The sequence below is a fragment of the Anarhichas minor genome, unplaced genomic scaffold (genome assembly GCF_050575085.1).
Source record: "Anarhichas minor isolate MPS153535 unplaced genomic scaffold, ASM5057508v1 ptg000094l, whole genome shotgun sequence".
In the NCBI taxonomy this organism is placed as follows: Eukaryota; Metazoa; Chordata; class Actinopteri; order Perciformes; family Anarhichadidae; genus Anarhichas; species Anarhichas minor.
In genome coordinates, this window is record NW_027466540.1 from 1,005,298 (window position 1) to 1,031,510 (window position 26,213).

General features: G+C 42.3%; 4 protein-coding genes across 6 annotated transcripts; 2 read left to right on the forward strand and 2 right to left on the reverse strand.

The window, feature by feature from the left end:
* Positions 1-6,482: 6,482 nt before the first annotated feature.
* Positions 6,483-10,216, reverse strand: LOC142939162 (uncharacterized). 3 transcript variants are annotated; one of them, XM_076082381.1, is made up of 3 exons: positions 9,695-9,830; positions 8,609-8,955; positions 6,483-8,162 (listed from the first exon to the last, which is right to left on the reverse strand). In XM_076082381.1, exons 2-3 carry the CDS (start codon positions 8,697-8,699, stop codon positions 6,892-6,894), a joined length of 1,362 nt encoding a protein of 453 aa, XP_075938496.1. In that variant the 5' UTR covers positions 8,700-8,955; positions 9,695-9,830; the 3' UTR covers positions 6,483-6,891. The 3 variants fall into 3 exon arrangements, with proteins under 3 accessions (XP_075938496.1, XP_075938495.1, XP_075938494.1); XM_076082380.1 differs by having other exon boundaries at positions 8,609-8,874; positions 9,695-9,827; XM_076082379.1 differs by lacking the exon at positions 8,609-8,955 and having other exon boundaries at positions 9,695-10,216.
* Positions 10,217-12,936: 2,720 nt separating this feature from the next.
* LOC142939170 (uncharacterized) lies at positions 12,937-19,478 on the reverse strand. The gene is made up of 2 exons (XM_076082391.1): positions 19,212-19,478; positions 12,937-18,091 (listed from the first exon to the last, which is right to left on the reverse strand). Exons 1-2 carry the CDS (start codon positions 19,476-19,478, stop codon positions 17,183-17,185), a joined length of 1,176 nt encoding a protein of 391 aa, XP_075938506.1. The 3' UTR covers positions 12,937-17,182.
* LOC142939157 (general transcription factor II-I repeat domain-containing protein 2-like) lies at positions 14,354-16,219 on the forward strand. Its single transcript, XM_076082368.1, has one exon. It carries the CDS (start codon positions 14,384-14,386, stop codon positions 16,106-16,108), a length of 1,725 nt encoding a protein of 574 aa, XP_075938483.1. The 5' UTR covers positions 14,354-14,383; the 3' UTR covers positions 16,109-16,219.
* A 2,914-nt stretch (positions 19,479-22,392) lies between the features above and the next one.
* Positions 22,393-25,113, forward strand: LOC142939177 (uncharacterized). Its single transcript, XM_076082397.1, has 2 exons — positions 22,393-22,859; positions 23,372-25,113. The coding sequence occupies exons 1-2, from the start codon at positions 22,667-22,669 to the stop codon at positions 24,412-24,414; spliced, it is 1,236 nt and encodes a 411-aa protein (XP_075938512.1). The 5' UTR covers positions 22,393-22,666; the 3' UTR covers positions 24,415-25,113.
* The last annotated feature ends 1,100 nt before the right edge of the window (positions 25,114-26,213 follow it).

Here is a 26,213-nt window from a genome sequence, read left to right on the forward strand (position 1 = left end):
GATAGAGCTCTTTCCCCACGGATGGTTCGGAGGTCTAACAAAATTTAAAAAAAGACAAAACAGAGTATATATGCGCGTTATCTCGTCTCCTCTCCCTTCACCCTCCCCCTCACAGATGTTGGCCACCAAGGCCAGGTTCCCAGCCTTTCCGTGGGAAGAGGGTTAGGGTGATATATGCAGGTTTAAACAATGCAAGTTATAACTAAAAGAACCATATGATACATTTCCACAACACACACATTACTAGTCAAGGGCTACAAAAACAACCAAGTAAAACATCTAACCTAAATCATAACACATTTTAACAAAACCATGAAAAACAATATACAAGAGGAACAACAGGGACACCTGGTGGTGAAAGTAACAAGTGTGTGAGAAATTATAACATTAAACACATACTTGAGGAAGTCAATGTATAAACACATTAATTGCCAATTATACTCCTAAACATGCAAAATAGCAGAAATAACAAACATCTATGCAGTGTCTATCTAATCTATGCATCTATTGTCATGTGACACAGGACGGCCTGCAGTGATAGAAATGGCACCTAATAATTACAGAAGAACAGCAAACATTTTTTTAACAGTATAAATAACACTATAAAGCTTTGTTGGGATCTGGCAGGAGAGGGTTTGGTTATTAGCAAGTATTAAAACTTAAATTATTGACATTAATACAATTATTAATATCAATTGGATTATTAACATATATTAATAATTAAGCGGCACCACTCTGGGATCAGGGACCAATAACCAAACAGCAAAATTGGAAGTGTGAAATCAATTTGTATAGTGTTTAAATGAACACTATACCAGTATTTATATAATTCTCACCGGTTCAGAGTTACGCTTTGGACAGTGTTGATATTTAACCCTTTAATAGAGTTAAATATCTGACGCTCACAGTGTTGTTCTATGAGACATGAAAGTGTATTTTTAACACTGAATTGTGTATCTGTGTTCACATACGTTTAAATGTGTTCACCCACAAGACGTAACAGTGAACAACTATAAAAAAATCATTGAAACAAACAATTTTATCTTTCTTTTTATTCAGTAAAAATCTTCCAAGCACCATGGGCACAACTTAACTGCATCTGCACAATAAAATAATGGAACAATATATCGGCTCTCATCTCCATCACAAGCACTTTGTAAGTCAAAGGGCTTATTAATAACAATACTTTATCACTTTCACATACTTGGTAGGCATGGAAATGCTCACTGAAATGGTCAACCACAAACTAGTTGAGTCCAAAGTAGAGAACACTGTCGACTAAAAGTATCTTCTTTATTCTGCAAAAGCCAGGCTTATCATGATCAATCTCACTGCAGATGATGAGTCCTGCCCTGTTCTCTGCTCCACGCATTGTAACCCAGTTGGTAGAGAAGATGTGTTTTGGTACATCAGCATGCAGGGCTCAGGCAAACATGTCACTGTTGTCCTCAATGTCCACAATAAATCACTTCAAGGGTCCATACTCAACATGGTTTAAAGGTGAGGTCTCCCAATGATAGAGATTTAGGGATGTTCTTGAAGTTTTAAGAGAGTATTTTTGAGCGCCTTGTGTTTTGCTTCAAATCTCACGCTCCACATATGTATCAGGGGTCCTATTGTTGTTATACAGGCCGGGTAATGTTTAGGGATCAGGTTTCTATATGGATACAACTGTTTAAACAATTCATTGGGTTCCATTATTAAATGCTTTAAATATCAGGACTTTGACTCCTCCATCACCGTCTGGTACGCTGCAGCCACGGCCAAGGACAAGTTCAGACTGCAGCGCATCATTCGCTCTGCTGAGAGGGTGACGACTTGTTCACCTCCAGGTCCCTCATGCGGGCAAGAAAGATTGCAGCCGACCCCTCTCACCCTGGACACAAACTGTTCCGAGTCCTGTTCTTCTGGCAGGAGGCTGCGGTCCATCAGGACCAAGACCTCCATCAGGACCAAGACCTCACGCCACAAAAACAGGTTCTTCCCATCTGCAGTTGTGCTCATCAATAAAGTCCGGGACCCCCAATGACTCACTTACATCCCCGGTACAATTTCTTATTGTTCCACACCTTTGAACATCTCTTCTTAGCACACTTAATACACATGACAATTTAATAACATACTTTTATTTGTTTTTTTGTCTTATTGTTATTCACCAATCACCAAGCCAAATTCCTTGTGTGTAATGTAGTAGACAATAAACCACTTCTGATTCTGGCGCCCCCTGTGGACTAAAGTGGTAGTGTTTCTGAGCACCAGACTCCCTTTAGAAAACCTCTCATGTTACTGCAGCAGGGCCTGACACTCTGCCCCTCTCAGTCCTGGTTCTGGTTCTCCCGTTGCCTCCCTTCCCTCCAGCGGGTCCAGCAATACGTCCTGGGTCTCCAGCAGCGTGGTGTCGGTAGGGTTGGGTACCAAAAACCGGTGCCGGTATGGTACCGGTTCCTATACGACCGGTATCTACCGGACCGAAATGCAACGCAGATTTCGGTCTTTCCTTTTGGTGCCTGAGCCGATTGAAATACTTTTTTTACACTACTCTGATGACTCCGTCCTAGGTTAGCTCGTCCTAGGACCGGTCCTCCGCTCCTCACTCATAGTATTATTACAACTGGACGAGCCGTGCGCGCTTAGAAACAAACCCCTCCATCATTCTGGCGAAGCTTCGGCCATGATTTCTTCAACAAAACGAGAACGAGATCTGTCATAGGGCTGGCAGGCTACTGACTTCCTCCATCGACATCCGGGTACTTAGCGCTAACATCCACAGGCACGCGAAACCTTCTTCTTCTTTGAGGTGTAGTGGCGGTTGGCAAACGATGAATTGGCGCTAATAAAATGAAATAAGTCAGGAGAGGTCGTATTTTGCCAGAGAAGGCAAATATGCTCATATTTCTGCAAAAGAATTGCTGAAGTTTGAAGCTGTAGTGTGTGTACAGAGTGTGTGTGTTTTGTATTTATTTTAATTTATTTAAGTATACTGTGAACTGTTAACAGTTAATATATTGTTCATAGTTTTAAGTTAAAAAGTTTGAAGCCAAGTGTTTTGTATTTATTTATATTCATAGTATACTTTAAACAGTTAATATATTGTTCAATTTGAAGAAAAAAGTATCCGTTCAGGCACCGGTATCGTTTTAAAAGTATCGTTTTAGCACCGGTATCGGAAAAAAACCCAAACGATACCCAACCCTAATTCTGATCATTTTCTGAACATCTGCTCCCTCAACGATGTAAAACAGAACTGTGTGATTTCATAGATTTTATTCAAATACACAAAGATACAATAATTTCACATCACAGTACCAAGTACACTTGGTTCAGGGTGCACATTACTAGTCAAGGGCTACAAAAATAACCAAGTAAAACATCTAACCTAAATCACAACACATTTTCTCAACACCATGAAAAACAATATACAAGAGGAACGAGATCTGCCGGAGAAGAGGTCTGCCGGGGAATGGCGGACTTGAGGCACCTCGAAAGACATCTAGGGCTCCAACCGATGATTCTGCTTCCAGCTCAGTCTATCTGTGGGTTGTGGTCCAGGAGCCAAGGAGGAGTCCAAAAAACTCTGTTCTGCTCCGGAGTCAATGAGGGCCAAGACTGGTAGAGCACCGGACGGCAGGCATAACTTAGCTGGCAGTGTGAGACAAGACTTGAGACGGGGAAGTTGGGTGGAGTCGCTCGGCAGTATTCCCACTCTTACTGGCGAGCCCTCTCTTTTGGTCGCACCGGGCAGACAGGGATACGGTGGCCCGGCTCGCCGCAGTAGAGGCAGGCTCCAGAACGCATTCGTCGCACCCTCTCTCCCTGAGACAGATGGAACAGTCCCAACTGCACGGGTACATCCCGATCCTCGGGAGAAGGTGCCGGAGCGGGCGAGTACTGGTGGCCTGGGCTGCGGCGGCGAGGTGGAACTGGGGACCGGCGACCGGAAGTGGTTACTGGCTGACGATCCGGTGCCGGGAACCTGTAGTTACACTCTCTCCGACGTTCCTGCATCCGAGTATCCAGTCGGATGGTGAGAGCGATCAGGTCTTCCAGTGTGTTAGCCTCCTCCAGAACAGCAAGCTCGTCCTTTAATCCCTCCGACAGGCTGCTGAGAAAAAAACCCTTTAGCGCCCTCTCCTCCCAACCGGACTCTGCGGCCAGGATACGAAAGTTAATAGAATATTCAGCAGGGCTAGCAGAGCCCTGACGGAGCCGGAGGTTCTGTACAGCGTCCTGAGAGTATGTAGGGTGGTCGAAAGCTCTCTTAAACGCCCCCAGGTATTGTCTAAAAGAAACCGTATCCAACAGGTTCTGGGTGAACCAGGCCTGGGCCCAGTCCAGAGCACGGCCATGTAGCAACTCGGTCAGATAGGCAATCTTAGAACTGTCCGATGCATACGTGCGGGGTTGTTGGTTGAACACAAACGTCGTCTGGAGCAGGAAACCTCTACATCCCCTCATGTCTCCATGGAAGGGTTCAGGAGAAGGAACAAATGACTCACGGACCAGTTGCGTGTACCCCGCCGTCGAATCTAGGGGGGAGGGGCGGGGCTGTGCGAGTCCCTGCACCATGCTGCCGATCTCAGCCACCTGAGACCCGATGGCTTGCTGTGATCCCCGCATATCATGCAGCAGATGATGTTGCTGTCCCAGAAGAACTCCTTGGTTTGTGATCGCCACCTGCAGGGGATCTGCAGGAGGAGATCCTGCTGCGGCTGCTGGGTAATGAGTAATAAATCATACAAAATCTCAAATGTACCAAGTTCTCAAAAAGCCTAAAAGCTCTAAGAAGAGCGTCCAGAAGCCTCGATCCTTTGTCTCCTATTTGTACCCTTCTCGTTGGCGCTTTCTGCAACCTCCGGGTCCATATAAGGTAGACAACAGAACATTCTTAAATCATTGGACAAAACAGTTCCAATAGTCCTATCCCTTCTGACATACCTACTTTTTAAGTTGAATGCTTTTGTGCCCCCTCCTTTGTAGAAGGTGTCTGTCTAGCCCTCACTGAACAGGATGTCCCCTAACTAAGACAATAGTTAGTTTTTGAATCTACAATCTTTCTCCTCTGCTGGCTGTCATTCAATCATGTCAGAGTGAGTTTAACCCAAAGTTCACTTAATTCATTAGCTTTAACATCATACCTGCAAACTCATGAGAGGTGAAAAAGGTGACAAGCCCGAAACCCTGTCGGGGGGTGCTCCTTTTATTTGAAATATGAGCTTTAAAATGTAGCATTCTGGTGTACTCTGAGAAGAAAATTCAGTGATAAGACATTTACTTTAAGCAAAAAACTAATTTATTATTCAGTTATTAATCACTATTTCAGCTCTATTATTAATATTAACCTTTATTTAGACAAAATCCATTGAGACCTCAGTCTCATTTTCAAAGGTTTTGGTCAAATAAAAACAAAGATAGCAAGAGTAGCGAGAACCATCGCCTGTACAAATAAAGTGATTCGTTTTCATTGAACCCTGTTACTGTACGTCTTCATATTAACTTCTATTGTTACTGTAAAGCTGTTAGAACTGTGGCCTATCTTCTATTTGCAATTAATATGCATTCAATCCAGTTCAATTAAAATGATAATCTACTCTGACTGAGGTACCTTATCAAGAGTAAAATAATAGCTGTGATCTATACACACCTCTGCATTAGCAACCCGCTGAAATGAAGGTACAGGCACCTTAACCCTCTCAGTACTTCAGGGTTCTTGAGAGCAACGTGGGACTGTTGGGACTGTTGGTCCACTGGCTGTGGTCATCACAGTGAACAGTGTGATGAGAGGACATGTGAGCCCTTGTTGCTGTAGTTCATCTCCTTGGAGCAGAGGCTGCATTTAGCATACCCTGCCTTATCAATGTATTTAAAATACTGTGACAGCAAAAAGCTGTACTCACGTCTGTTTAGACCTCCACCTTTATCCAGGCCCAGCTCCACCTTTATCCAGGCCTAGCTCCACTCACATCTCAGCCCTGCGTCAAGCTGCACTACACAAACAGCCTCCTCTCCCTGAAGCTCTTTGACCTCATCATCTCATTAGTATCTGGGCCTTTCATTCTACTTTGAGTTAAAACAAACAACCTGCAACCAGATGCGCCGGTGTTCTGGTTTAACGTTAATGAGTGACCGCGTGAACTGAACCGGAACACGGGGGGCTGCATGTTTCATCACGTTACGTTTTTTCCTTCTAAATCGCGATAATGATGAATGTTAACAGTCGACAAATTTCTGCATGCAGTGGACGTTAACTTAACCCAGCAAGTCTGAACGGTAACAGAACATAACGGAACTTAAACTTTAACGGAGGGAAATGAAGACGCTGTAGACATCTGAACGCTGATTGGCCAAGACTCAACACGTCAAAGATGTTCTATTGCGAAGACCACGAAGATCAAGACCCTTTCACCTCGTCTCACTCCAATCTCAGAAACGCTCGCTGGCAAGTTGACCCCCCCCCCGAAAAAAAACTCTACGGATCTACATGATTCACGTGGATGATATATTTTTGAGTCAAAACGGTGAATTTCACCGAAGTGACAAGTTTGCAGGTCTGTAACATAACAATCAACATTACAAGCACGTATGATCACATTTTGATAAATGATAGAAAGTCACACATTAAAGCAATTCAATAATTGAAACGTCTTTAAGCAATATGGGATTACATGCAACGAGTATATTGATATCTGAAAGTATAACACTCTTAGTGGGAAGCCGTCAGGATGAGCCAGTACCTCCGGGTCTGAGGCCATGTTTCTCTGCAGGGAATCTGTGGATACCGCCCTCCAAGTTGGAAATGAGTCACTGCCCCAAGAGAGGGAGTTCAACTATCTCAGGGTCTTGTTGACAGGTGAGGGAGTGGAATTAATGTCAAATTCATCAAAACCAGAACAACTAAAGGGGGTTCTCTCCTGTGTGACTTACCATGTGTCTCTTCAGACTTCCATTTAGAGTGAAAGTTTTACTACATTCAGAGCAGCTGAAAGGTTTCTCTCCTGTGTGACATCTCATGTGTGTCTTCAGATTTCCATTTTCAGTGAAACTTTTACCACATTCTGAGCAGCTGAAAGGTTTCTCTCCTGTGTGAGTTAGCATGTGTCTCTCTAAATGTCCACTCACTGAATAAGATTTATTACAGACTGAGCAGCTGAAAGGTTTCTCTCCTGTGTGGAATCTCATGTGTGTCTTCAGACTTCCATTTTGAGTGAAACTTTTACCACATTCTGAGCAGCTGAAAGGTTTCTCTCCTGTGTGGAATCTCATGTGTTTCTTCAGACTTCCATTTTCAGTGAAACTTTTACCACATTCTGAGCAGCTGAAAGGTTTCTCTCCTGTGTGAGTTACCATGTGTCTCTCTAAATGTCCACTCACTGAAAAAGATCTATTACAGACTGAGCAGCTGAAAGGTTTCTCTCCTGTGTGACATCTCATGTGTTTCTTCAGACTTCCACTTTGAGTGAAACTTTTACCACATTCTGAGCAGCTAAATAGTTTCTCACCAGCACTACATATTGAATCACTGACAGGAACTTCATCATTATTCACAGAGTTTAAACCTGACTGAGGTTTTCTGGTCTCCTTCCAATCACCACTGTCATCAGTGTCAGAAGAGTCTCCAGTCTTCTCATTAGTATCTGGTTCTGGATGTCTATCTGGATCTGAGTTCCTGCCTGGTTCTGGTCCTCCACAGTCCTCTACATCAGCTTCTGTTTCCATCTGTTCAGTTTGTCTTTGATGAAGCTGTGAGGACTGAGCTTCCTCTTCATCATCTTCACTCTTCACAGGAGTGAATGAGAACTTGATATCAGCCTCCTCCAGACCTTGAAGCTGCTCTCCCTCCTGACTGGTCCAGTGTTCCTCCTGTTCCTCTTTAATGTGTGGGGGCTCTGGGTACTCCTGTTCCTCTTTAATGTGTGGGGGCTCTGGGTCCTCCTGGTCCTCTTTAATGTGTGGGGGCTCTGGGTACTCCTGTTCCTCTTTAATGTGTGGGGGCTCTGGGTCCTCCTGGTCCTCTTTAATGTGTGGGGGCTCTGGGTCCTCCTGGTCCTCTTTAATGTGTGGGGGCTCTGGGTCCTCTTCAACGTGTGGGGGCTCTGGGTCCTCCTGGTCCAGACTGGAGCTCCACTCCTGCTGCTCTTCTTTAACCACCAACAGCTGCTGGACGTCTGTGGAAAATAATGAATTACATACACACCTTAGAAAACTGTAATTTCATGTTAACAACTAATCCACTGATTTCACTACTTTCCTATAATGTGGGGAGACATGTTGCACATTTTGTAGAACATATTCAGACCTCATTCAAACTAAAACAAACTGACATGTGTTTTACCTGGCGGTGATACTAAGTTTCTCTTTGCGGGAGTTGTTTCTATAACATTAGAGTAGGAGTCAGGTACAGCATGGGCCATTTTGTACACCCTATTTGGTCACTTACGGTAATTGAGTCACATGGTGTTGGGGATAGAAATGGGGATATATGCTGTTCCCTGGTTTAGTTTGATGAATGGAAGGAGAGGGGGTGAGAGATGGAGTCTTCTTTTTTGCTGACCTCCATTATTGATATTAATGATATTATCATTGTTTGACGCTGTTGATCACTGTCGATTACCTTTGTACACCAATGAGAAAGTATCTTGAACGTTTTTGTCTCTCCCGGCTGTAAGACCTGTATGACTCCTCTTCAGCCTGAAGACGGTCATGACCTTTGACCCTCTTGTCTTGGCCTCGAGCCTCTGATGGAGGGCCTCTTGGAGAACCTGTACATAAACTGCAGCATCATGCCTCCCGGGGTAAGGTCTACTAGGCTGGCCGATGTGGAACACCTGATGGGTGAGGTTCACCTCCCCCTGTCAGGGCAGTAGAATCCAGCCCAACCTACCAATTTCAAAGCAGCCGGAAAAAACGAATAAAGAATCGTAGCGCTAGTTAAAGGTAGGCAGCTGTTTGTTTGTAGCTCTGAAACATAACAGCAGACATATTTTTTTTATATGCCAGGCTACATAAAGTATATTCATGCACAATGATCTAGTAAATGATGCAAATCATGTTGGGGTGTGTGGGTGTGTGTGTTTGAGAGTGAGAGAGACTGTCTGTACATTTGTTGAAAGCCAGCAGTGGTTGTTATGATTAGAAATATAATATAAAAAATAGCGGACAGAGAGCGCGCTTTGGAAAATATGTCGCGTCAACCACCTGAAATATAACAATAACTGACTATAACTAACAATATCTGCGTGGTGAAGATGGGAAAACTCGCTCTCCTGCTAAATACAAGAAAGAGCCCGAGTGCTGCACGCCCTGCCCCTGACAAGCAGTTAAAGTCCAGTCACCACCGGATGACCGGTTTTGTCATAAAAATAAATGTTCCGATGTTTAGTTCAATGTACAGTTCAAATAATTGTTCAGTTGTTATATTGACTGCTGTCATCAAATGAAACACATGAACACCATAATTCCTTTAAGTGTTTGTGTCGGTAGGATTAAACCAACAGCACCCAGTGGTTACAACGAGGATAGAAGTTGGTCCGAATAGATGTGGATGTTATTGGAATGTTCGCTAAAAAACTGTCCGGACAAGGAAACAATTCCGTTAACTCTCTTATGTGATGTGAACATATTTTAGATTTCAACACGCTGCACGTTCTCATCTCATCTACTTTGTGTGTTAAAGATGCTGAGTGTTTAATGAACCAACCTGCTCTGTGTAACCGAAGCTGAGGGATGAAAACAGCGTCCAGTAGTTTCCGTTGTCGCTCGTTCTCCTCTTTTGAACGAGAGAGTTCCTCCTCGTACTCTGCTATCGTTCTTTCAAACACACCAAATATCTCTTCAGCAGCCGCAGTTAGTCGCTGGTTGACTAAACATCTCAGCATTTGGACTTTAGACATGTTCTCACATCCACACAAACTGCGTCACAAACACCGTTTGCTCTCATTAAACTCTGACTAGCGCTGTGTGGATCACTTCCGTCCCCGTCGGTCTGTTTCCAGCTAGCATGCTAAGCTAACTTCAATAGCTTTGTAGGCTACCGGGAGATGAGTCAGAGGAGAAACATCCAGAAAAAAAGGTGAAGAGCTAAAAGTCCATTCAGACATGTTTATCCAGACACACAGAGACTCTGATGGATCAGTACTGATGGAGCTAACTGAGACTTTATCAGCACAACAAAGAGACGCTGCTGCTGCTTACAACGTTAGGCGCCATGTTGTTCTCAGAAGAACATCCGGGTTAGTTGGTAACCTACAAAATAAAAGCCCTTAAACGTATGGAAGTCGTTATTTCCATCTTAATAGTTACATAATAGTAACATAATCGGTGGTAACTTTCTAAAACCTTAATTTTTCATTCGAATACACATGGTATGTGGGTGTTAGTGGTGTCTGTCTAGTTTCTAATGTGTGTTTTGAATGTACAAGGTTGTCATAGTCAGAATCTAAAGTTAACTCACCCTCTGTGTTGTAATGTGTGTGCGTGGAATGGTCCATCACTGGGGTCCATCACTGGGGTCCGCCCCGCCGCCTGCTCCTCCCCTCCTCTGATTGTTGAGCCTTCCCACCAGTCTTTGTTCCATATAGATTGGTGGCAGTCTCTTCTCCTGTGTCCGGATTGGCACACAAAGTTTTCAGCTAGTGTGTGTGTCTCAAAGCCTCTGCCCCTCTGTTCTCCTCTTTCTCCCCTGTTGTCTCCGTCCTTTCCTCCTCGCAGGTCATGGCCTGATTCCATTGTCAGCTGGGCATCCTCGGGTTTGCGCTGACAAACTCAGTCTTTTCTTGTTGTCTGTTGTTGTTCTGCATGTTGCAGTATTCCATATCACACAACTCTATTAGGTGTGATGTATTTCAGGCTCACGGATGACGTAAAAGCCTTTTTACAAAGTTCAGTCAGGGCTGTCACTGCATGGTTATACTCCATTGTCGTATACAACACACTGCAGGTCGATTACGGCTGGTGCGAATGCCGCAGATATTTTATAATAACGCACAAAGGAGGTAAAAGTTCTCTTGCATTCTATATATATGTCTTATTCAAATATATTTGTTTCTTTCTTTACCTCTTGGACATTACTTCATCTGTTTCTGCTTCGCCTTGTCCTCTCTGCTCCAGACACGGTTTGAGTTGATCCAATTTTTTTTCCTAGGCTAAAGTTGCCTTTTCCAGGGAACCCCAATTTCGTCCATTTTCCAATTGTTTGGCCGTTCGATTATCTTTGTCCCACATGTATTTTATTATTGGAGATAAGACCTTGGCATCAGGCTGCTCAGGCTCAGACTAACTTTGAATTTTACCCACCTTCTTCTAGTTACTTGATTCTGGTATCTTCAAACCCAATCTGGTCCAATCAATCAACTTGAAAGGATACACCAAATCTTTTTCTTTTTTTTTTAATACTACAAGTTCACCGGGACACGTCTGTCCGCCACCCTCTAGGTGCGAGAATACCGGTTTACCAACTTCTCTCTAGTTAACTGTCTCAGAATTTTAAGAACATCTGGTCCGATCACTCAACTTGAAAGGATACACCAAACCTCTATAAAACCTTCAAGTTACCCTAGGACCTAATGTCCAGCACTCTAAACGTGCGAGCCCGAAGTTCAACCATCAAAGTGTCTGCTCCATCACAAGATAATCTCTCACCGAGTGGGATTCTTTTTCCGGTTCAAGGATCGGTACAGCAATCTGGAACACCGTCTGACAGCCTCTCACCTTCAGGGAGGAACAGCTATATCGTTTGCGCTTCCGTCGTCTAACGGAGTCCTGGCTACTCGTCCGATCCCATCCTCGTCGCCATTTGTGGTGGATAAAATTCTTTTTAACCTCTCTGTGAGAAATAATCACGATGGAACTTCTTAAAGTATTAAAAACATATTTAATGAACAGACACTTCAATCAAAATTCAGCTGAATGGATAGAGCTCTTTCCCCACGGATGGTTCGGAGGTCTAACAAAATTAAAAAAAAGACAAAACAGAGTATATATGCGCGTTATCTCGTCTCCTCTCCCTTCACCCTCCCCCTCACAGATGTTGGCCACCAAGGCCAGGTTCCCAGCCTTTCCGTGGGAAGAGGGTTAGGGTGATATATGCAGGTTTAAACAATGCAAGTTATAACTAAAAGAACCATATGATACATTTCCACAACACACACATTACTAGTCAAGGGCTACAAAAACAACCAAGTAAAACATCTAACCTAAATCATAACACATTTTAACAAAACCATGAAAAACAATATACAAGAGGAACAACAGGGACACCTGGTGGTGAAAGTAACAAGTGTGTGAGAAATTATAACATTAAACACATACTTGAGGAAGTCAATGTATAAACACATTAATTGCCAATTATACTCCTAAACATGCAAAATAGCAGAAATAACAAACATCTATGCAGTGTCTATCTAATCTATGCATCTATTGTCATGTGACACAGGACGGCCTGCAGTGATAGAAATGGCACCTAATAATTACAGAAGAACAGCAAACATTTTTTTAACAGTATAAATAACACTATAAAGCTTTGTTGGGATCTGGCAGGAGAGGGTTTGGTTATTAGCAAGTATTAAAACTTAAATTATTGACATTAATACAATTATTAATATCAATTGGATTATTAACATATATTAATAATTAAGCGGCACCACTCTGGGATCAGGGACCAATAACCAAACAGCAAAATTGGAAGTGTGAAATCAATTTGTATAGTGTTTAAATGAACACTATACCAGTATTTATATAATTCTCACCGGTTCAGAGTTACGCTTTGGACAGTGTTGATATTTAACCCTTTAATAGAGTTAAATATCTGACGCTCACAGTGTTGTTCTATGAGACATGAAAGTGTATTTTTAACACTGAATTGTGTATCTGTGTTCACATACGTTTAAATGTGTTCACCCACAAGACGTAACAGTGAACAACTATAAAAAAATCATTGAAACAAACAATTTTATCTTTCTTTTTATTCAGTAAAAATCTTCCAAGCACCATGGGCACAACTTAACTGCATCTGCACAATAAAATAATGGAACAATATATCGGCTCTCATCTCCATCACAAGCACTTTGTAAGTCAAAGGGCTTATTAATAACAATACTTTATCACTTTCACATACTTGGTAGGCATGGAAATGCTCACTGAAATGGTCAACCACAAACTAGTTGAGTCCAAAGTAGAGAACACTGTCGACTAAAAGTATCTTCTTTATTCTGCAAAAGCCAGGCTTATCATGATCAATCTCACTGCAGATGATGAGTCCTGCCCTGTTCTCTGCTCCACGCATTGTAACCCAGTTGGTAGAGAAGATGTGTTTTGGTACATCAGCATGCAGGGCTCAGGCAAACATGTCACTGTTGTCCTCAATGTCCACAATAAATCACTTCAAGGGTCCATACTCAACATGGTTTAAAGGTGAGGTCTCCCAATGATAGAGATTTAGGGATGTTCTTGAAGTTTTAAGAGAGTATTTTTGAGCGCCTTGTGTTTTGCTTCAAATCTCACGCTCCACATATGTATCAGGGGTCCTATTGTTGTTATACAGGCCGGGTAATGTTTAGGGATCAGGTTTCTATATGGATACAACTGTTTAAACAATTCATTGGGTTCCATTATTAAATGCTTTAAATATCAGGACTTTGACTCCTCCATCACCGTCTGGTACGCTGCAGCCACGGCCAAGGACAAGTTCAGACTGCAGCGCATCATTCGCTCTGCTGAGAGGGTGACGACTTGTTCACCTCCAGGTCCCTCATGCGGGCAAGAAAGATTGCAGCCGACCCCTCTCACCCTGGACACAAACTGTTCCGAGTCCTGTTCTTCTGGCAGGAGGCTGCGGTCCATCAGGACCAAGACCTCCATCAGGACCAAGACCTCACGCCACAAAAACAGGTTCTTCCCATCTGCAGTTGTGCTCATCAATAAAGTCCGGGACCCCCAATGACTCACTTACATCCCCGGTACAATTTCTTATTGTTCCACACCTTTGAACATCTCTTCTTAGCACACTTAATACACATGACAATTTAATAACATACTTTTATTTGTTTTTTTGTCTTATTGTTATTCACCAATCACCAAGCCAAATTCCTTGTGTGTAATGTACTAGACCACATGTGTCAAACTCAAGGCCCGTGGGCCACATCCGGCCCGTGAATGAATTATCTTTGGCCCGCATGATAAAATCTATTTACTATTAGAGCTGGCCCGCCGGTATATCGCACGCACCACCATAATACTACAAATCCCACAATGCACTGCCCGTGTGTCGGCACATCAATCGCGGGCCCGCGAACGTGCGCCTCACAGTCTGTATTACATACCACTTGTGTCAACTTTCAACTATCCCTCGACCCAAAAAATGGCTAAACGAAAGGTGGAATTTGAAAACAGTATGTGTTCGGATGTAAAGGGCAAAGCTGTGTGTCTTCTGTGCGGAGACAGTGTGGCTGTAATGAAAGAATACAACATAAGAAGACACTATGAAACGAAGCACCAAGACAGATACAAGCATCTGGACACGACACAAAGGCTACAGAAGGTAGAGGAGTTAAAAAGAAGTCTGGTGTCACAGCAGGCTATGTTCACTAAAGACAAATCACAAAGCGAGGCTGCTGTTAAGGCCAGTTTTATTTTGGCAGCAGAGGTTGCAAAATCAGCCTGGCCCTTTACCGAGGGGCAATTTGTCAAAAACTGCATGATTAAAGTTTGCGACGCCGTGTGCCCAGAAAAACGGCAAGCATTTTTAAATGTGAGCCTAAACCGAAACACCGTTGCTGACCGTGTGCGTCACCTTGCTGCCAATCTCCAACAACAGCTTGTGGGAAAGGGAAAAGATTTCATGGCATACTCCGTTGCTGCGGATGAGAGCACCGACACTTCTGATACTGCCCAGCTGTCAATTTTCATCCGTGGAGTGGACTCAAGCCTGTGCGTAACAGAAGAGTTTTTGGGATTACACCCAATGCATGGCAGAACTACGGGGAAAGATCTCTTTGAAGAGGTGTCCAGATGTGTAGATAAAATGGGGCTGCCGTGGGATAAACTTGTGGGACTGACAACAGATGGAGCGCCTGCGATGTGCGGTCAAAAGAGTGGATTGGTGGGGAGGATCCGAGAAAAGATGAAGGAGGAAAACGTCACAAGTGAGTTGACAGCTTATCACTGCATCATACACCAGGAGTCGTTGTGTGGCAAAGCCTTGAAAATGGAACATGTGATGAGCATCATAACATTAGCGGTTAACTTTATCAGAGCCAAAGGTTTAAATCACCGCCAGTTCAAGTCTTTCCTGGAGGAGTTAAGTACAGAATATGGTGACTTGCTCTATCACACAGAGGTGCGATGGCTAAGCCAGGGAAAGGTGCTGGAAAGATGTTTCCAGTTGCGTGAGGAGATCTGTGAGTTCATGGAAAGCAAAGGGAAAGACACAACAGAGCTCCGAAATAAAATGTTTCTGTGTGACATCACGAGCCACCTGAAAGCGCTCAACCTGCAGCTTCAGGGGCGGGGCCGTGTCATCACTGACATGTACGCTACAGTGAGGGCTTTTAAAGCCAAGCTGCTCCTGTGGGAGACGCAGATGCTGCAGGAAAACTTGAGCCATTTTCCGCATTGCCAAACAATGAAAGAGCAGGTCGCTGCCTTCCCAACTGCACAGTTTGCTGAAAAACTCGGCATACTTGGTGCTGACTTCACACGGCGATTTGCCGATTTTGAAGCCCAAAAAAGCAGGTTTGAACTGCTCAGTAATCCATTTGCAGCTGACGTGGAAAACGCACCATCAAACCTCCAAATGGAGCTGATTGAGCTCCAATCTAATGACACACTGAAGGCAAAATATGAGTCTGTGGGCGCTGCAGAGTTTCCACGTTTCATCCCCGACACAATGCCCCAGCTGCGCTCACAGGCTGCTCAAACGCTCTCTATGTTTGGCAGCACATACTTGTGTGAACAACTGTTCTCTTTGATGAAGATAAACAAAACTTCACACAGGACTCGTCTTACTGATGAGCACCTTCACTCAATCCTGAGGATTTCCTCAGCTCAGAGCCTGACCCCAGACATTGATGAACTTGTATCCAAGATGAGACACCAAGTGTCTGGCTCAGACCAGTGAGCATCACAGAGCAGCAAACGGTGCTTTGACGCATTTTCAGTTTTTAATGCAGTTTCATTTTTGCATTTTTTTTTCTCTTGCTACTACAGAACATTTGATTTTTCTTTGAAGTAAATTATTTTTGGCTGTTTGCCTGTAGAAAATGTTTTCACTTGAAATTACACTGGAAAAACTGCAGATAGAGCCATCAGCAATTAATGAAACTGATTTTATTACTTCTATTTTTATTTATTTATGTATTATTTATTTCATAATTAATGTTGTTTTATAGGCAATACTCTACAGGCCTTGTTAGTTCCAGGTTCAATATGTGCACTAAGGTTCTTTCAATAAGTTGTCAATAAACGTTGAACCCGTCTGGCCCTTGACTTGTAGCAATTTTTTAATTTCGGCCCACTGTGTATTTGAGTTTGACACCCCTGTACTAGACAATAAACCACTTCTGATTCTGTCGCCCCCTGTGGACTAAAGTGGTAGTGTTTCTGAACACCAGAGTCTCTTTAGAAAACCTCTCATTTTACTGCAGCAGGGTCTGACAGTCTGCCCCTCTTAGTCCTGGTTCTGGTTCTCCCGTGCCTCCCTTCCCTCCAGCGGGTCCAGCAATACGTCCTGGGTCTCCAGCAGGGTGGTGTCGGTGTTGACTCCCAGAGAGGAGAAGCTCTGCTCCTGAAGGAGGAGGAGGAGGAGGAGGAGGAGGAGGAGGAGGAGGAGGAGGAGGAGGAGGAGGAGGAGGAGGAGGAGGAGTCTCTGCTGGAGGATCTGGGTCTGTCCACGGTGGACCGGTCTCTGCTGGAGTCTGAGCTGAAGGAGGTTCTGGTGAACCTGCATGATGTCATCTGGTTTCACCAGAATCCGACCCGGTGGCTCCGATGACGAGTATTAAGAATAACTCTATAGAAACAGACCATCTTCTCTCTGATGGTCTCTTTACTGATGGAGGTCTGATAGAGGATCAGGACTAAACTGAGGCTGGTTCAGAACCAGATAAAAGTTCCTCACCATCACTTTGAGTTCAGAATAAGAGGGTTTTTACCGGTGAAACTCATCATCCGTCCTCACAGCTCTTGAAGGACGTTAGCGTTGCGATGCCACAGTCCCCGTCATCGTCTTGGTCAGGCCTCTCCTCTGACAGGGGTGTTTGTGGAAGCAGGACAGCTGGCTGAAGTGTCTGTCGCAGTTGGAGCACCAGTACGGCCTCTCGCCGGTGTGCGTCCGCAGGTGCACCGTCAGGTTGCCCTTCTCCACGAAGCCGCGGCTGCAGTACACGCAGGTGAACGGCTTCTCGCCCGTGTGGCTGCGGACGTGCCGCACCAGCGTCGCCCTCCTGCCGAAGCTCTTTCCGCAGACGGTGCAGCCGTACGGCCGCTCGCCCGAGTGGATCCTCATGTGCGTCCTCAGGTTCCCCCGCAGGGTGAAGCTCTGACCGCAGACGCTGCAGCGGAACGACGACTCCTTGTGAACTCTGAGGTGAAGCTTCAGGTTCTCCGTTTGCTCCAAACGTTTCCCGCACAGGCTGCAGTCTCTCAAATGTGCCGATGCGTGTTTGAGTAGAAAATTAATCCTCTGAAAGGACTCTCCACAAACTTTACAGCTGAACATCGGCGGAGGCTGATGGTCTTGCGACAGATCAGTCCTGCTCTGAGATGAACTTTGTCCTTCTTCTTCCATCTCCTCTGGTTTCCAAAGGCCTGCGGTCTCTCTCCAGTAGTCTCCACTGTCTTCGGTCTCAGAGGACTCGGCGAGGAGGCGGCCGTTGCTCGCTGCTTCCGAACCCCCAGCTGGATCAAAGTCCCCGTTTCGTTCTGAAGCTGCACATTCCTCGCTGCCAACTTCTGTTTTAATCTGAGCAGGCGAGGCGCCGATGTCAGTCTGGTCCAGCTGGACACTCAGGATCCGATCATCAGGTTTTATCCAGGAGGAAGTCCGCAGACAGTCTGACGGGAGGCAGAAGACAAAAACAAGAGTTTTTATGAATAAATAAAACTGTGTGCACGTTTCAAATCATCCAGCAACGGATGAGAATAAATCCAGAACTAACTCCGAGGTGTCTGCAGGTTTAATCAGACCTTTTTAAACACGAACATTTTAGATCCATTTGGTGTAAAATCCTGCAGTTGTTGTTAATTCGGCTCCGTCTATTTCTTGAGTCCGAGCATATAGTTATTTCAGTAAAACTCTACCAGAGAGCACCGACAAGTTTATTACCTTTAAAATGTCTAAAATGTATTTAAAATGTCACATTGGGCCGATGAAGCCCTCCCAAATAATGATATCAGTTTCGGCATAAAATCTCCAGTATCACAGGATAGTTTTATTTTCGATACCGTAAGTTAATTTTGCTGATGATAGTTCTGTATTGTGAGATTTTAAATTAAGGGTTTGTTTTAACTATACACACACACATATATACATATATATATATATATACATATATATATATACATATATATACATATATATATACATATATATATATACATATATATATATATATACATATATATATATACATATATATATATATATACATATATATATATACATATATATATATATATATATATATATATACATATATATATATACATATATATATATACATATATATATATATATATATATATATATATATATATATATATATATATATATATATATACATATATACATATATATATATATATATATATATATATATATATATATATACATATATACATATATATATATATATATATATATATATATATATATATATATATATATATATATATATATATATATATATATATATATATATACATATATATACATATATATACATATATATATATATATACATATATATATATACATATATATATATATATATACATATATATATATATATATACATATATATATATATATACATATATATATATATATACATATATATATATATATACATATACATATATATATAGTACTCTTATTTCTGCTGTTATTTGCATCCTGTTTTGTTTTTTGAGGTCGTATATTTAGCGACTGTTCTTTTTGATATATTAATGTAAAACAGCATTAAAGCATTAAACATGTTAATGTCCAGAAGGAACCGACCTGCCGTCTGGTTCCGCTCGCCCTCCTCGGACCTCAGGCGGTCCAGCTGTCGCCGCTGGCGGTCTATCTGCTCCCGGTACCGGGCCACAGTCTTCCCCAGCTCCCCCAGGATGTCGTCCACTGCCGCCGCCAGCCGCTCGTTAACGAACAGCCTCAGGGTCTCCATGTCTGGCGGCGGGCTGCTCTCACGGTCCACACCAACGAAACCCTCCACGACTCCGGGAGGGAACGGAGAGGAAGGCGAGGGGAACGCCTGTCGGTGGGCGGACATGTTGGTTTTCACTCTCCCTGATTAAAATGAAGCGTTTTATCCTCAAAAAACACAAAACATTTCCGGGTATTGTGGTTGAAGATGAAGAACGCTGATAGATAAACGTCGTAACGGTTAAAACACCGAAACAAAACCGATAAAATGCCCCTCAGCTGGTTTGTTTCTGTCTAACACTGACCGACTGCGTCAGAAAAGTAAACAATTCGGCTGAGTTCCGGCAGACATTGATGTCGTAAAGAAACAATGTCTGGTCATCAATGGTTCCGAGAGGACAAACGTTACCTATTTTATATTTTAGAAAGTGACAAGAGGTGATAGAAATATTCATATTTTACCCACTGTAAAAACAAAAATGATGGAATGAAATACAATTATGTAGAATTATGTAGATTATAAGGTCCAGGCCTTCACCTATAAAAATGTAACTTAAAGAGACAAACCAACCAGAAAGAGACTCAAAATTACCACAAAATAAAAATAAAAACAACTACAAAGAGAAACATGAACAAGTACAAAGAGAAAGAGAACAAGTACAAAGAGAAAGAGAACAAGTACAAAGAGACACAAAACAACTACAAAGAGACACAAAACAACTACAAAGAGAAAAAAACAACTGCAAAATGAGGCAAAGAGACTCACAACGACAATGAAAATGGACAAAACGACTACAAAGAGACGTAAATCACTACAAAAAGGAGCAAAACAACAACAGACAAAAAACAACTACAGAAAGACAAAAACAACTTAAAAGAAAAACAACAACAAAAAAGGCTAAACAACCAGTGGCGGCTGGTCAATAGAGGGCGCTAAGGCGCCGCCCCACCTTGAGCCACAACAAATAAAATAATAATAATAATAAACGATACAAATTGTCAATATTTGTGTTTTTGAAATATGGAATCACCAGTAATATGTGTAAAATATGATATCTGCAGTAAATATATGCTTTTCCTGCACGTCCTCTCCGCGGGTGCACGTCTCAGCAGCTCTGGGGCGCTGGAGAAACTGCCCTAAAGAGGCGGGTCTATTAAGCAGTTTAGCCAATTGCTGGTTAAAGATATAAATGTGTGACATACAATTTAGCCAATCAGCGTCCTCAAATAGATTCAGCTTGGGGCAGAATTCGTTCTACCCCAAGCTGCGTGTTCCTGTCCAGACTAGTCTCTACAGACGAGCGCGAGCGCAAGCACTGCTCCTCCAAGGGTACATCCCAAGTCTCTTAGGCCAAATCCCAATGTCCCCCCTAAACCCTCAAACCCTGAACCCTCAAGGACTTACTGACATCACCTGGTGAGTGGTGAGTGTGAGAGGCTGTGAGGGCTTGAGATGGTGTGAATATGAACGGGACAGCACTTTGCTGCAACATATCACGTTACTATGAAAATGACAAGAAATATGATGTATAATTGTGTGTATTTATTGTATACTTTGTACTCCCTGATTTGAACGTCTTCAGGCTCTTTCCTCACTAGATGAGAGGTAACTTCATATCATCTATTTACTCGTTTTTGTCAAAACAGCTTCAATGAATATTTGATGAATAAATAAATAAATATTTTCTGATTACGTTTATTTTTTGTTCCATCTTTAACCCTTAATGTTTCTGAGTAAATTTAATATGACAGGCTGAACACAAGTGAGCAGTCCTCTTTGTTTACCTTTTTTTTAACGTCTCCATGCGTCCACTGGCTACCCCGTGTTTAACGTCACATTGCAATGATTTGTGGGTAATTCCCTTAGGCTAAGTCAGCATACCATGCTGACTTACGGAAAGGGTTCATAAAGGGCTCAAGATGTCTGTGAGAGACTCAAACACTTGATGATTTGACAGTGGGACATCCCTAAACCCTCACGGACTTCGCGGAAGCGCGCCTCAAAGTCCGTGAGTCCGTAAGGGGGGACATTGGGATTGGGTCCAAGGCCCAATCCCAATGTCCCCTTAAATATTAAGGGTTAAAGATGGAACAAAAAATAAACATGAAATCAGAGGATATTTATTTATTTATTCATCAAATATTTGATTTTGTCATTGAAGCTGTTTTGACAAAACGAGTAAATAGATTATATGAGTTACCTCATCTAGTGAGGAAAGAGCCTGAAGACGTTCAAATCAGGGAGTACAAAGTATACAATAAATACATACAATTATACATCATAATTTTTGTCGTTTTCATGGTAACGTGATATGTTGCAGCAAAGTGCTGTCCCGTTCATATTTACACCATCTCAAGCCCTCACACTCACCACTTACCAGGTGACGTCAGTAAGTCCTTGAGGGTTCAGGGTTTGAGGGTTTATGGGGGACATTGGGATTTGGCCTTAATGTCATCCCCGTTTCCCTCACTTGGTCTTTCCTTGCGTCTTAGTGGCAGTGAAGTAAAGTCAATGTCAACAACCTGAAATGTCCCGTTGGGGGGGGTATTTTTCAGATACGAGGGTCCAGGAACAGAGGATGTTGTATGTTGTACAGATTGTAAAGTCCTCCGAGGCAAATTTTGTAATTTGTGATATTGGGCTATACAAATTAAATTAAATGGACTTACAACATAAGCACCACTCAGATATTTTTGTTTACCGTTAGAGGAGGAAAAGATCATTTTTAAGATGTATGATTTATATCCTATGGATTGACTCTGTTGCTCCACCATTAAAGTTTTTTTTATTTGTTATATTGGGCAATATAAATACAATTTATATCAATTGACATTGATATATCCACCTACCTCGAGTATAAACCAAGTCTACCTACGGGTACAGATAAAAGTAACCTGAACCTAAATATATATTTCTGTGTAAGTGCATTGAGAGCAACCAAAAACTCCGAGTGAAATCATTTTGCATGTGTTCATATAAAGAAAGCCAATAAATTAAGTTTTATTTTGAAGGTTAAAACCAGGCCCCGGAAGTACTTCACCATACTGATTAGACAAGATGGCGGCTCCCTGAAGAGGCTTCGTTTGCTTAACGACTTTCCTCCCTTTTAAACACGTAAACTGACACAAAGCGGGAGGAAACTATCAGCGCTCTGCTGGTCCCGTTTGAGTCCAGCTTCCTGTCTTCACGTTTGACGTTTTGAATCTCCCGATAGCCTTCAATGCTAGCATGACGTTAGCTTAGCATGCTAGCTTGAAATCAACAACCGCTCGTCTGACAAACTGCGTTTTAACGGGATTCGTAATTGATTAACAATGTCTAAAGTCCAAATGCTGAGATGTTTAGTCAACCAGCGACTAACTGCGGCTGCTGAAGAGATATTTGGTGTGTTTGAAAGAACGATAGCAGAGTACGAGGAGGAACTCTCTCGTTCAAAAGAGGAGAACGAGCGACAACGGAAACTACTGGACGCTGTTTTCATCCCTCAGCTTCGGTTACACAGAGCAGGTTGGTTCTCTTTGGTTTAGTATCACGTTAAACTGCTGACAAACCAGAGAGGAAAGAAGTATTCACATCATGTACTTTACTACATCACACTGAAAATACTTTGTTACAAGCACAGGTTGAATGTAACGAAGTTAATGAAGTACAAATTCGAGGTACTTGTACCAGAGTATTTTAATATTCTACTGCTACGTATTTTTTTACTCCACTAGATTTGTCTAAAAGCTTTAGTTTCTTTTTAGTTTTTCATCCCCTTCCTGTCCAGTGAAAAACACATATCTCCAGATGTGTTGATGATGAATGTTTGTGATAAACTGAAGGGTGAAGTGTTCCTTTATCCTCCTTCAGCTCATGGAACTCTTTAATCAGCTGGAAAATGCATCGTCACAAAGCTGAAAACTGGCTTTTCTTTTCTGAGCTCATAAAGTATACACGGTCTGCAACATTTCGCCACATGTTTTAGGAAAGTATTGCTCTCAGTGGTTTACGTGTATGTATTTCATTATCCGCCACAGATGTCCAGCAGCTGTTGGTGGTTAAAGAAGAGCAGCAGGAGTGGAGCTCCAGTCTGGACCAAGAGGACCCAGAGCCTCCACACTTTAAAGAGGAACAGGAGGAACTCTGGACCAGTCAGGAGGGAGAGCAGCTTCAAGGTCTGGAGGAGGCTGATATCATCAAGTTCTCATTCACTCCTGTGAAGAGTGAAGACTATGAAGAGGAAGCTCAGTCCTCACAGCTTCATCAAAGACAAACTGAACAGATAGAAACAGAAGCTGATGGAGAGGACTGTGGAGGACCAGAACCAGACAGTCCTTTACAACCAGCTACGTATGAGACTTCACTCTCCTATGAACCTGAGACTGATGACGGTAGAGTTTGGGAGGAGATGAAGGAACCTCAGTCAGATTTAAACCATCTACAAAACAATGAAGTACCTGTAAGTGATCTGGACTGTAATACTGGAAAAACTTCAATCCGCAACGGACATGTGAAGAAGCATACTGCAATCCAAAGAGGAGTGAATCTATTTAGTTGCTCCATCTGTGGGAAAAGGTTTTCCCAAGAGAAGTCCTTAACGACGCATCTCGGACTTCATACAGAAGGAAAACATTTCAGCTGCTCAGTTTGTAGTAGACTTTTCAGTACCAGTGGCTTTTTAGTTAATCACATGAGAATTCATTCTCGGGAGAAACCATTCAGTTGTTCAATCTGTAATAAAAGATTCACACATCATTGTGATCTGAGACGACACTTGGTTGTCCACACGGGGGAGAAACCATTCAGTTGTTCAGTTTGTAGCAAAAGATTCACACAAAGCGGACATCTGAGACGACACTCGGTTGTCCACACGGGGGAGAAACAATTCAGTTGTTCATTTTGTAGTAAGGGTTTCACACAAAAGGGACATCTGAGACAGCACTTGACTGTCCACACTGGGGTGAAACCATTTAGCTGCTGTGTTTGTGATCAAAGATTTGCTCGGCTCTATCTTGTCAAAAAACATAAGTGTGTTGGTTTGAGCAACAGAAACGCATGGAGCTCCAGTGACGCTTGTTGAGGCATTTCTTTTTCCAAGTAAAAGGTTAAGACTTGGTTCTACAGTGATGGACTACAATCTGTCTCCAAAATGAGCCTTTTAGCTGAGATGAAGCTACTTAATCATTTTTTCTCTGTGTCATAGTTTGGTGTTTTCTGGATGCTGTGTTTTTAGTATCGCAATGGCATTGTTTTTAAATTGTCAAAGCATTTAATGTCCACAGCACTGTTTGTTGTTTTAAAATGTGATTTATTAATTTAATGACTTCCCTCCAAATAACAAAATGTATTTACAGTCCAGTGGTGTCTTGAAATGCTCACACTGTATTGGGTGTTATTTCGGTGAAGTCACAAGTCTACCGACTAAATCTTTGTAGTAAAAATGTAAATACATCATCGTTAACGTCTCTAACAAATAACCTACGTGTGTCTTTTTGGTTGGGTTTGTGCAATTATAATGTAGCAAATTGCATTCTGTCGTGTCTCCATTTTCTATAATAAAAATGCTCTGTTCCAAGTAAAAGTTCTGTATTCATATGCGCCACAACATCAGAACTGTTATAGATTACTATAGCTAATGACAAAATGCTGCTTATGTGATGGTATCTGTAATAATAGTCCAATAATATAATAAACTGTGAATATCATTGACAGTGGCCATTTTACTTAACAAATAATACAGACACATCCCCCTTTTTGTTTAAATAAAATGGTGCATGTTTGGATTCGTCGTGTCTCCAATGCATCCCACAGTTACTCGTCACCCCCTATCTATTTTCTAGCTGGTCCTAATTACGAAATAGAAATCTGATTAGTTAATTTACCGCACTGACACTAAGGGTCCTATTTCAATGATCTGTAGCCGACGGTCTAGTCTGGAGTGCATGGCGCAAGTCCATTTATGGCGTGTACAAATCCACTTTTGCTAGTTAATCAGTTTTGTTTTTGGTGTAAGTTAACATGAATTAAACCTCGTCTCCCATTTAAAGCTAGGTGAGCCTGCAAATGGTGGAGAGCAAATTTGGATTTCAGAAATTGGAGAAGAAAGAGGTTTTCTTTAGTAAAGTTTAGTTTTTGAAAGGCTTAACGCCAGTAAATAAGGATTGAAGAAGAATATTTTGTTGGATTTAAACATGTTGGGGATTTTCTAAATGGTAACATTTTTCTTTTTAAAATGAATGTTGACTTTTGGACTTAGAGCTCTGAAGTTGCTGGAAATCTGAGAAATATACATATGTCAGAATCAGAATCAGAACCGTTTATTGCCATGGTATGTTGAACATACAAGGAATTTGACATGACGGGAGGTGCAAACATTTAACAATCAACAGTGCAAAGTAGAAACATATTAAATTTACAGATAATATAAAATAAAGTGAAATATAAAATAAAATAAAGTGCACAAACGAACAGATAACAGGACTATAAACAAGTGAGATATAAGTAGTGTAATAGAAGGGATGCAGGGGAGTGACCGGTGGGAATTTGTCCTGGGGATGACAGTCAGTGGGGGTCCCGGGCTCTGTTAATGAGCCCGACTGCCGACGGGAAGAAACTCTTCATGTGTCGTATACATATATATATATATGACCCACTTTCTGTATGGCAGAATTTAAAAACAATTTTTATAATCTCAAGGGCTTTTATTTTGATGCTGACCCAGCATGTTGCAGCGGAACCGGATGTTCCTCGCTTGTTTAACGCTTGTTTAAGAGGACTTATGTGCACATTTTCGGGGCGTTTTTACCTCAGACTCATCTCTGCTAGCCACGAATGCTAAACGAAGCTAGCTAGCAGGAAATAGACGGTGACGGACCTACA

Excerpts from the sequence above, each read along its gene's own strand:
- LOC142939162 (XM_076082379.1), bottom strand. The coding sequence starts at position 9,887 with ATGTCTAAAGTCCAAATGCTGAGATGTTTAGTCAACCAGCGACTAACT. Across the intron at positions 8,163-9,694 it reads GCTTCGGTTACACAGAGCAG|ACGTCCAGCAGCTGTTGGTG; the intron begins GTTGGTTCATTA and ends TATTTTCCACAG.
- LOC142939170 (XM_076082391.1), bottom strand. The coding sequence starts at position 19,478 with ATGTCCGCCCACCGACAGGCGTTCCCCTCGCCTTCCTCTCCGTTCCCT. Across the intron at positions 18,092-19,211 it reads AGGGCGAGCGGAACCAGACG|TTTTATTTATTCATAAAAAC; the intron begins GCAGGTCGGTTC and ends ACGTGCACACAG.
- LOC142939157 (XM_076082368.1), top strand. The coding sequence starts at position 14,384 with ATGTGTTCGGATGTAAAGGGCAAAGCTGTGTGTCTTCTGTGCGGAGAC.
- LOC142939177 (XM_076082397.1), top strand. The coding sequence starts at position 22,667 with ATGTCTAAAGTCCAAATGCTGAGATGTTTAGTCAACCAGCGACTAACT. Across the intron at positions 22,860-23,371 it reads GCTTCGGTTACACAGAGCAG|ATGTCCAGCAGCTGTTGGTG; the intron begins GTTGGTTCTCTT and ends TATCCGCCACAG.